Source organism: Bactrocera tryoni, chromosome 3, assembly GCF_016617805.1.
Source record: "Bactrocera tryoni isolate S06 chromosome 3, CSIRO_BtryS06_freeze2, whole genome shotgun sequence".
Taxonomy (NCBI): domain Eukaryota; kingdom Metazoa; phylum Arthropoda; class Insecta; order Diptera; family Tephritidae; genus Bactrocera; species Bactrocera tryoni.
The window spans coordinates 74,927,332-74,939,095 of record NC_052501.1 but is presented as its reverse complement, the minus strand read 5'-3'; the positions used below and the strand labels follow the sequence as shown (position 1 = coordinate 74,939,095).

The 11,764-nt window shown below is 38.6% G+C and overlaps 3 protein-coding genes across 3 annotated transcripts in view; 2 read left to right on the top strand and 1 right to left on the bottom strand.

The window, feature by feature from the left end:
• Positions 1-176: 176 nt before the first annotated feature.
• Positions 177-1,125, top strand: LOC120772391 (serine/threonine-protein kinase prpf4B). Its single transcript, XM_040100981.1, has 2 exons — positions 177-880; positions 943-1,125. Exons 1-2 carry the CDS (start codon positions 239-241, stop codon positions 1,021-1,023), a joined length of 723 nt encoding a protein of 240 aa, XP_039956915.1. The 5' UTR covers positions 177-238; the 3' UTR covers positions 1,024-1,125.
• Positions 893-1,676, bottom strand: LOC120772392 (39S ribosomal protein L41, mitochondrial). The gene has a single exon (XM_040100982.1). It carries the CDS (start codon positions 1,584-1,586, stop codon positions 1,080-1,082), a length of 507 nt encoding a protein of 168 aa, XP_039956916.1. The 5' UTR covers positions 1,587-1,676; the 3' UTR covers positions 893-1,079.
• An 8,242-nt stretch (positions 1,677-9,918) lies between these two features.
• LOC120770767 overlaps positions 9,919-11,764 on the top strand; it is a 49,993-nt gene continuing 48,147 nt past the window's right edge. The window contains exon 1 of the mRNA XM_040098349.1: positions 9,919-10,989. Coding sequence (XP_039954283.1) covers positions 9,919-10,989 — 1,071 coding nt within the window. The remainder of the gene's footprint in view (positions 10,990-11,764) is intronic.

Sequence of the window (11,764 nt, the reverse complement as noted above, 5' to 3'; positions counted from 1 at the left end):
TAGTATATATAATAGTGTATATGTTTCTGTTTAATAAATTTTATACAAAAATTGTGCCTCTCTTGAGAAAACCCGTATGTACATTTATTTGGCTTAATACGCTAAACAGATTCTGCAAACAGTTCGTTTACGTAAAAAAATATGGCAACATTGAATGACAATGTATTTCTGAACAAATTTTTGTCCACATACAACGAATACTGTGTTTTGCCGGTAAAATATATTTCTATAATTAATAATGCGGGAGAGTGAATCCAAGAGTTCTCGACGAGATAGGGATCGTGATCGAGACCGTGGACGAGATAGAGATAAGGAACGGGATCGGGAACGTGAACGTGAACGAGATCGTGACCGCGAGAGAGATAGGGAAAGGGACCGAGATCGCCACTACGCACGGAAATATCGTTCAAAATCTAGATCACAATCCCGTAGCAGTCGTTCAAAAAAAAGCAAAAAATCGAAGAAGTCAAAAAAATACTCAAGACGCAGTCCAAGCAGTAGCAGCTCATCATCCTCCTCTAGTTATTCTGTTGCTAGTCGTAGCAGTCGAAATTCACACAAATCCCGTTCACAAGCCAGAAGTACGCGTGCACCTAGTTCAGAAGAGAATTCACGCACAGCAGCGTCCGCTTCATTGGCCGTTGCTACCCTCAAAGGTATAGATGCTATTGATGCACAGGTGCGAAAGGCCTTGGACGCCATTGAGGAGGAAGCGTTTCAACCAAAAACATTTTTTAGCACACGTGATAGAGAAGCTCCAGAAAAGAAACCACTACCAGAAAAGGTTATTATTGATTTGGAATCGGAAACAGTGAAGTTACCAAAACCTACTGATGCATCAAAAGACACCAAAGCCGATGAGAAAATATTCCACCCAAATGTAAGCAAAATATAGAATTTCAGTAACAACTTTTATTAATATAGTTTATTTACACATTACAGTTCATTGGTGATGCAGACTTAAAGGCGGAAAAATGGTTGCGAAAACTATATAATTACCGTCAAAGATATTATCAAGAGTAAATTATGTTAGTATAGGTACCACTGCTAATTTGCTTTTAATAATGAAAATATATGATTTAGAATATATCTGAACCGGTTTTACGTGCGCGTATTAAAGCCTCATCAGCAGTCAACTGTTCATCTTTTGAAGGTGTCACAGGACTACCATCATCATTCAGTTTTCCTTCTTTAAAATCTTCAATTATCTTCTTAGAATAAACCGCATTGAACAAATCCAAGCTGGTAAATTCTGATTGAATTACTTCTGGTGCTCTGTAGGATACGTAAGGTTTCAACTTGCAGTCAGTCAGATCCGGTACTATTAATTCGGGTATGCGTTCTGGAATTTCAACAAATCTGCCATCAACCATGACGCCCGTGTCCCGTACACCGCGCTTATCAATAGGTACTGGAGGATTTGCTAGCGTTTTTTGTGCTTCCTTGACGCTGCGTGTACCCCGTTTGTTTGGTACTTGAAATTTGCGAAAATTACGTTTACCATCAAGTGGTGTTGTAGTGCTAATACCGCGACCACTTTTGCCAATCACTGGCATAATACGGAATAACTTTGTGCAGTTCTGCATATTTCCAGTTTTAAACGAATATGGTTAAATAACCAGCTGAAAATTCACATGTATAAACACAAGTAAAGTAGTTGCTGTTGGTAGCGGTTTTAAACAGAAACGTTGACAATGAAACAGTGAGTGTGAATGACCCATGAATGCAAGTGGTATATGAATTTTGAAAAGAAGAAAACAAAAACGGTAAGTGTAAAATTGCCGATTTTTTATATATCGTTTTGTATTTAGAATATTTTTAAAATCTAATTATGTAGTTGATGCATCTATTTATTATAATTGAAGTAATAAATCAATAGTTTGTCGTCACTGCGTTTGTAATCGCAGCAGTAATCGATAACTGTTCCCATATATTAGTATCGATCAGTATCAATGCACTATCCTTATCAGCTGTTGTAGTTGACTGGTAAAAAAGTCATACTTTACAAAATGACATAATAAATTGAATGAAAATGCATTTCGGTTTTGAACTATTTTCTTATCAGTTGTTATGTAATCCGATTGGGAAATCACTCGTGTTCCTTACAATGTAATGTTTTGTTCATATACACAAATATACATACATACATACATATGTATACGGATTGGCTAAATATGAGGTTTGAATTTACTCACCGATTATATGGAATGCGGCTGCTTATGTATCTAATTTTACATATTTGTGCTTGAACAGTGTTTATTATATTTGTCACAGAGTTTATACCACCCTAAAGGAAAGATCTGAGACCCTATAAAGTGAATTTTTATATAAATGATGATTGTGACGAGCTGCTTCGATTTAACTATACCTATCTGCCGGTATAGTTCTATATAATAGTATATATAACTATACCTTCAGTTTTTCAAATATCGGTCAGATATCTGGCACAAGCTCTTTTCTCACCAAGAAGCTGCATATTTGTCGGAATCATCTATATTAGACCTTTATAAAGTATAGCTACCATATAAATTGATCGATCAAAATCAAGTCCTTGTATGAAAAACTTTTTTATTTGACCCGATATCTTCACGAAATTTGACATATGTATATATGTATGTATGTATGTACATACATACGTTTTTGTTCAAGAAAATGCTACATTCTCCGCACGTATTGTTCAGATCGGATCACTATATATGCTATAGTAGCTGCTATATAAACCTAGCGATCAAAAGGACGATTAAGATCCTATTACATCCTTTTTGCTATAAGAAATACACATGTGAAGGGTATTATAGCTTCGGTGCAGGCATACAAAACATTTTTCATGTTTTAATTTCTTTTTTGAACAAAAAATTGAACGCCTCATTGTTTATAGAATATCACCATATGAAATGTAAATATATATGTATGTATGTATGTATGCAAACAACCAACATAAGTATGTACATACTAAAATATGCAATTACCATATGAGTATAATGTATGTATGTATGTACATATATGTGTCGTCCTTTCCTTATATTTACTTTTATAAACTACATTTCCTTCATTTGTGCATATTGTACCCATTATCCTTGTCTTTCTTTGTCATTACGCATTCTGACCGTCAAAAGGGAAATTATAGTAGCTACTTACAAACATAAATACAAAGAACTTTATTCATGGTGCACCTCTAATTGCAATTGATTGGCCTTCACAAGCAGTTTCTTTGACCTTAACTTTTGTTGGTCAATAATTTATTATATTACACGAATGTGTAGGTGTGTTGGTGTGTGTGTATGCATGAAACACAAGTTTTTACTGAACTGCATATGCACATTTTCCGGGCGTGCACTACTGTATTTATAAATACACCGCTATACGTATACATACATATGCATGAATACACATTTTGGTTGTGTTTTGCTTACATATGTACATACATACAGTAGTGGTGGGAAGAAAGTGCATTTGCCAAGTCACCGCATGTTTATTTCTGAAAATATGGACAATTTTCGCGATTCACAAAAGCTATTTACCTACATACATATCCATATGTATACTTAAACTAGCATAGAGACCCTGTAGGAAAATATTGTAATAGTAGCTAAGATATTTTTGAGAGAGTTTGTTGCGTTGGTTCTATGATAATTCATAGTTTTAGAGCTGTTTTCTCAAGGTCCGGTTAGCAGCCTTGTGTCAGTAAAGTTCTGGTTAACTAACCGAGACGACTGCTTTCGATAAATAATTTTTTTTAAAAGAACTTTTTAAAAGAACAATGTCTGGTTAGCAGCCAACTGTCAGTTAAGTTCTGGTTAACTAACCGAGACTACTTCTTTCGTTGAAGAATCTGTTTTTAACCAAAACTCATTTGATAGATAGCTGGTAACTATCAGTCAGATGGCTGCTAACTGTCAGTTAAGTTCCGGTTAACTAACCGAGACTCCTGCTTTCGATAAATAATCTTTTTAAAAAGAACTTAACTGACAGATGGTTGCTAACTATCAGTTAAGTTCCGGTTAACTAACCGAGACTCCTGCTTTTGATAAAGATCCTTTTTTTAACCAATACTTAACTGACATATGGTAGTAAATTAAAGCAATAATAATGTAAAGGTAAGCTTCCTCCATTTCAATCCTCCGAACCCGCCACTGCTTCTCGACAGTTTCTTATACACATCCACACATATCATCTTCGCTCTAGCTAAATTTCCTGCTTGGTACAATAAGACCCGCTGTTCACACATGTCGGAGAATTTTCGCATATATGTCTTTAATTCTTTAGATATCGAAAACCAACTAGGAACATAAACACCTAAATTTCTGATATATAATTTCGAATTTTCAAAAAAAGTTATAGCGAACTAACAGATTGTTACTGGCCAACGCAACTCCAATACTTTTTATGTTATATTGCTACTCTCAGTTCCTCTCAAACTGTGCTGACAGCGCGAAAAGTTGGCAAAAAAAACGAAATTTGCATGTTAAATTATCTTTACCACTGCACCTAACAACTGTATTTAATATTTTTGTTTACTGCTCATACCAATCTGACAATCTTTTATGCGTTTAATGCGTACTATAATTTCTAACAATTTATTACTTACTGACATGTCATGACTGATGTCATGCCAAAAACATTTTATGGAATTCCGCCTGGGTGGTAACGGATATGTGCGCTTATCCGCTTGTTACGTTGATAATAAATGCACAAGCTGGTTTGTTTATATCAGTTCATATGAAAAATTCTATGTGTGCATTACATGTACAGGTATGTGCATAAAAATGGCATAAGTGCATAGTTTTGTATAAGCACTAAAAGACGATTATGATGACTGCAAAAATTTTGAAAAATATATGAGTGTACAACAAACTGTCAAAAAAAAATGATAAAACGTCAAACGAACTGTCAACATGTCAAACAAACTGTCAAAATGCCAAAAAATGTCAAAATGTCAAGCAAACTGTCAAAATGTCGAACAGAAGGTTAAATTGCGCAAGCACATTGTCAAAATGCCAAGCAAACTGTCAAAATGTCAAGCAAACTGTCAAAAGGTCAAACAAGCTATCAAAATACCAAAGAAGCTGTCAAAATGTCAAACAGACTGTCAAACAAACTGCCAACATATCAAACAAACGGTAAAATTGTCAAACACACTGTCATTAAAAAAAACATTAATGTCAAACAAACTGTCAAAATGTCAAGAAAACTATCAAAAGGTCAAACAAACTGTCAACATGTCAAGTAAAGCGTCAAAACTATCAAAATGTCAGCCAAACTCTCAAAGGTATAGGAAACTGTCAAAATGTCAAAAAAGCTGTCAAAATGTCAAAAAAGCTGTCCAAATGTCAAAAAAGCTGTTAAAATTTCAAAAAAGCTGTCAAAACGTCAAAAAACGCTGTCAAAATGTCAAACAAACTGTCAGCTTGTCAAACAAATGGTTTAACTGTCAAACACACTGTCATTAAAAAAACATTAACGCCAAACAAACTGTCAAAATGTCAATAAAACTATTAAAAGGTCAAACATACTGTCAACATGTCAAGCAAAGCGTCAAAACTATCAAAATGTCAGCCAAACTGTCAAAGGTTTAGGAAACTGTCAAAATGTCAAATAAGCTGTCAAAACGTCAAAAAAAGCTGTCATAATGTCAAAAAAGCTGTTAAAATTTCAAGAAAGCTGTCAAAACGTCAAAAAAGCTGTCAAAATGTCAAACAAACTGTCAAAATTTCAGGTAAACTGTTAAAATTTCAAAGTAACTTGCAAACTCTGTGATCAAATCAAACTGAAAATCACTTATTATATTTCAATAAAAAAATTCCAAAAAAGCTTGCAGTGCAATTTCTTTGCGCGCAACTGTAAACTGGTCGCTGTCGAAGGCGCGTGGCCGTTTCGATTTTAATTTCACTTCGTATAGCGCAGACTGCATTTGTTATTGGTATTGTGCACTCAGCAAAAAAAATTACGAAAAATAATAAAAATAATAAAAACATTAGGAAAGTGAAAAAATATTACAAGCTTGAGCGGAAAACCCATACTTTTACATACCATACAAACCATGAAAGCGGCAGAGTAGAAGCCCAAGTAGCATATACATACATACATACAAGTATGTACATACGTATGTACATGCCGAAGTAATAAAAAGTCAAATTTTTTTCTCCACCACCAAGAGCACCAATAAAGTTGAGCATGGGCGTATACGACTGGGGTCCGAGGGGGTCTAGAAGCAATTTATATGAGTATTTTGACTATCTGTGCAACTCTTATGCTAGGTTTCTTCAGCTTAAACGGACGCAAAAATAATTAATGTTGACAGAAAAGTACTAACATGGGCTAGGGTCCATACGCAAGGAGTGTATAGAATGGTTAGGTGGTTATATCAGACACTTGGATAATGGAATTCGCATTTTAAATATGTCTTCTTGCTGCGGAGTTGAATAAAGAAATTGATTTGCAGCATTTTCCTTCTTAAAAGTTTCTCGAGAGAACGTTGAAAACTCTACCTGCTGAAGGTACGGTCGCTTCTTATATGACTTTTAGACACTATGTACATATGTATACCCAAAAAATAGTAAGACTTTGTTCATATTTTTAAAATTCTTAATTTATTCTTCAAAATCTTTGTCGTTCCTCTCAAAGTAATCCGCCTTGGCTCCAATACATTTTTTCAATCCTCGAAACAGTTGTTAAAGTCATTTTCCGGAATAGCCTTCAATATGTGTACCGATTCAGGTTTAATGCCTTCAATTGACTCAAAACGGTGTCACCGGAGAGGTCGTTTGAGTTTGCTGAATAGCCAGAAGTCACACGGAACTAAATCAGGCGAATACAGTGATTGCGGCACGAACCAACAAAACTGTCAACATAGCCTTGATTTTTGACCTGCTTTTTTCGGCTTCGGTTAATCTTTGCCACGATATTCGATATTAGGCCGATTGATCGTCCATTTCCAGGTCGTAAGCATAAATTCCAGACCATCACTGGTAATAATACAAGTACGTTTCATGACACCCAAATAGTCGGAAAACATTGTTTCGCAGACGTTAACGCGACGCTGCTTTTCGAAAAAATTTAGTGATTTTGGAACCAATCGTGTTTTCGCTCTTCTTAGGCCATTTTTCTAAATGGTTTTCACTGATCCTTCCGATATTGCAACGATGCCAGTAAGATCTTTGAAAGTAGATCTTTGATTCTCAAGCACAAATTCTTTTATTTTATTGACGTGTTAAACATGAGTTGATATTGATGGCCATCCTGGGCGTTCTGGTTCGTCGTCAATGCGTTCTCGACCCTCTTTGAATAATTTGTACCAATCAAAAACACTTGTTCGCGATAAATAATTATCACCGAAGGCCTTTTCCAACATTCTGAAAGTTTCGGTACCAGAAATTTGTACTTAGAAAAATATATTTCGACGAATGTGTTTTTGGACCAAATTTAAAATAAAAAGTCTTACTATGTTTTGCCCCTAGTAGTATAACCCCTTAAATAAAATTGGAAACGTGGTTAGAATCCTGGTTCACAGAAATACTCACTCTGGTATGCTTTCCGCTGGCTTTCAGAGACAGTTTCTATTAAAATCGACTAGAATTATGCTTTGCTTCAAGAACTTATGATTTCTTCCCTACAGGAAATTCGTAAGATTTCCCTTACTTCGTGAACTTATGAGTTTTTTATTTCTAAAGAAAATTTATAAGTTAAAAATATCGAATTTTGCAAAACCCATTCAATGCCAGTTGTCTATCTTCTTCTTCCTTATTGGCGTTCACACCGCCTACACAGTTTGCAGCAGCGCGCCAGTCGCTCTTTGTTTCTCTGTTTGGCGCCAAGATTCCAAGTGTAGCCAAGTTCTTCTCCAACTGGTCTTTCCAACTGAGTGGAGGTCTTCCTCTTCATCTGCTTCCCCCGCCGGGTACTACGTCGAGTACTCTCAGAGCTTGAGTATTTTCATCCATTCGGATGACATGACCTAGCCATCTTTATTCCGATCTGCAGTTCGAATTTTTTTCTCCAGTAGTAGATTGAAGAAGTCGCACGATAGCGAATCGCCTTGTCGGAAATCTGGTTTGTTATCGAACGGTTCGGAGAGGACCTTCCCGATTTTGGCGGATCTATCTATGTAACTACAACATTGTTTTGCATTAGGGATTGCTACTGAACCGGCAATACTGAAACTCCGAGTATATTTCTGTCACTTTTTATAGTCCATTACATCCACAAAAACAGTTTTCAAACTGCCATTTATTGGTTAACACCAAAGGTAAATAACACAATTTCGACCGTTCCCACGACAGTCGGGTCTACGAAACCGGAACGGACCCGGATTTTTATCCGGCCAAGGATTGTCAACTCGGCAGAATTTCTGCCGTTACAACAACAACCACAAACTCGAAAGCTTGCTGCGAAAGCGCTTCTTGTGATTAATGTTCACGGTCTGTTTTGTTGTAGAAGCAAAATGGGGAGTTTATAATGCTTGTTTAGCATTACTTCTGCTTGATTTCATTGAGACACCTGTTGGTTGAGACAGAAAAATAATTAATTGCAGAATTTAAGGAAAATTGGGCCTTAATTAGTCAAGTTAATCGAGCACACTTTGCAACAGTTCATATTCATTTTGCAGGATAACAAAAATATTTGTAAAGAAAATTTTGAAAAATAAACCCTCATTAAATACCCGCAGCTGAGGTCTCCATGAAACATAACGTTGTAACGGTGTAGCAATGAAATAACAGGAAATAAATAACATATTTAATGACAAGGAGAAGACACGCTAATACTTATTTTTTAGACGCACACACACACACGCACACACATGCTTGAAGAAATGAGCGAGTATAATCACAAGGCCGTTGAAATTAAGCTGCGTTCTGCGTTGCCGCATAACAATTTCAAGTAAGATCCTCAGCATTTGAGCGCCAAGCAGCAATCAACAACAAGCCTGTTTTCCCGTTAATGCCACTTTACCTACTTTCGCTCAAAAAGTTATTAGTGCAACCAAAACGCGCTCCCAACGCTGCGCTACAAACAAACATGCCACTTACTCGCATGCATGTATGTATTTATTTGTGTGTGTGTGCGTGTGTCATGTGTGCGTTGCCTTCCAACTTCGCTCACACACCCCTAAAACGGTAGCGCTGCTACTCTGCCATTGTTGTTTGCTGTGCTATTTGTCGTTTGGCTGTCGGTAGTTGAGAAGTCACTATCAACAGCCCCCCAAAAAAAAGCTTGATAAACACTGCGTAACCATTGTATGCGAGCATTACGAGCAACGCTACGACTTGGCGCGCGTCTATAGCAGTGACGCGCCGCAGCGCAGAAAGTATTTTCGATTTTGTGTATTCGTGTATGCTACGCTATGCCGAAGTTGCGACCAACAGCTGGAACTAGTTGACGGCCGGCAGTGGAACGAGTAACATTGAATCGGTTGGCTGGTCTCTCTGGTAGCAATACGGTCACGACGCACGGGCGTTTACGTAGAGCCTTCGCATTTTAAACATAAGCGGCTTGTTGTGTGTCGAATTTGAAGTGGTGCAAAAAGGAATTAATAAAATCTAAGCAATTCGAACGCCCATATATTGCACGTAGTGGAAGTTAGTCGGTAGAAAAAATTAGTTGGCGTTAAAGAAATAAACAAAAAATCGTCAAATTATGTGAATGTGTGCGCGAAGTTTAGTGTTTTTCGTGTGTTTGCGGTAATTTACGTGTTATTTGGGGTTGATCGGAAGTGCTGACTGCGCTGGCTACTTATAAAATTACATACATACATAGTATACCGTTGCGTCGCTAATTGTCTATGTAACGCGCGCCGTCTTCCGTGCATAAATCACCGACAGCGCGTGCTTGGGTTTGTGTGTGTGTGCTTGTGTTTTCCGTGGCGCATATTTCAGCAATTTCCTTGTCCGCGCGCGCTTACAAAACACTCGACCGCCGAAGATGAGTGTTGTGTCGACTTTGCTGGCTCAACAAGTCTACAATTGGCAGCTGGAGGATTTTGCTTGTTTTCGCAAATGCGGCGAAATCACCGTGTCCCCAGATGCGCAAACCTACGGCATGAATTGTCGCTTCTGTGCCGGCATTTGCCTGCAATTCGACGTTTTTATCGAGCACATACGCGAGGTGCATGCGGAGCGTGTCAGCGCGCTCTATCAGCAGACGGACGCGTGCGGTGGCGAGGCTAAGTGTGAGCAAAGCACGCAAACACCAAACGAAACCGAATTGGAAACCTATAATGATTATGATGACGACGCTGCCTTCATAGCTGCCATTGCCAATCACACTGCCGACGGCGACGTGGACGGCGACCACGACGATTTCGATATCGATGTAGAGTGCATTGATGGCGGTGACGAGTGCGCTTTCAATTGCAACTATAACAACGCCGTTGTACGCGACGACGTCGCCGACGCCAACGTTGGCAGTGACACTGACACCGACTCCGCAACTAATGCCACGGCACAAGTCTCGCTCCCACCGCGTCGCTATCCACAACGCCATCGGCGTCGCACAGCTGTTGTAAATGGTGGCAACGACGAAGGCGAAGATAAGCCGCGCAAACTATGCCGTTGGAATGAAGCGCCGTCAGCGAAATGTAATGGGACTTTGGGTAAATACAAAACACTCACCAACACGCAGACACCGCCAACACCGGCACCGACACCATCGCCCTGGACAACGCCAGTGCAAAATGTTAAAGACGGCAACAACATTGTGCACGCGTTTGAAAACGAAAGCGAAACCGCGACCATTGCAATGGACACACCCGACACGCTCGACATTAGTTTGGCGGCGGCGCAAATAGACATGAGCGCTTTGCTGGGCGACGAGGACGACGACGACGATGTGGATATGCAGGCGCATAACAGTGTACCGGAAGCGCCGCAAGCGCAAGTGGACTTGGTGTATATAATGGAGAGTGCAACGCCAGATGGTGTCATCGAAGAGGAGACCGTGGTCGATCCATTCGAAATGGCGCAAGGCTGGCGGCGTTCAACAGATTCATCGGAGGTGAGTGCTTGGTGTGCGAAAAATCAAAACGTGTGGCCATAAATTAGTGTGCGAAATACAGTGGAGGGTTGCGCAGCGCACGACAGCGCGTGTATGTGTGTGTGTGTGGTTTTAATTCAATACTGTTATAAATTGAAATGGGTTAATGCGATCCACATACATGTATGTTTGTATGTGTATACATATGTTTGTATTGTGTGCAAAAAGGTGTTGCGCCGAACAGTAGCGCTCCTCGTTGGGCAGGTGTGCCGAAAAGCGTGCGGTAGGCGGCGCGGTTGGCCGGTCAGTTTATTATTGTAAGCGGCGGCAGGCGGATGCGCGGCGCGAGTTGTGCGCTGAGCGTTTATGTGTGTTTGCGTATGTTTGTAGCGCTTTGTGAGGTGAATGTAAAATGATATGGAAAAATTCGCGTCGGTTTTTAGTCCGATATTTACATAATTGCTTTCATTTGCTGCTTTGTTTGGTTTCTTTCTTTCTAAATATTCCGCACAATGCATTCTCCTGACTTAGTTCTTAGAGAATTGTATTTAAATGGCATTAAAAGTGTTGTTGACACGAATATTTGTTTTTATATCAAAGGCAGATTGCAATTCCAAGTCGTGTTTTATATAAGACGCACACACAACCGTAGAAAATGCACGATATTTTCGCAATAAACACAGACAGACTTTGTTTAAATATAATAAAATTACAGTAAAGTAAACATTCTAGCGTTGCAAATGCCGTAGCCAATAGTAAATTATTGCAAAATCTAATAATATCTAATAATATGCAT

Coding starts and splice junctions, on each gene's coding strand:
- LOC120772391 (XM_040100981.1), top strand. CDS start 239: ATGCGGGAGAGTGAATCCAAGAGTTCTCGACGAGATAGGGATCGTGAT. Junction 881..942: donor AGAAAATATTCCACCCAAAT/GTAAGCAAAATA, acceptor TACACATTACAG/TTCATTGGTGATGCAGACTT.
- LOC120772392 (XM_040100982.1), bottom strand. CDS start 1,586: ATGCAGAACTGCACAAAGTTATTCCGTATTATGCCAGTGATTGGCAAA.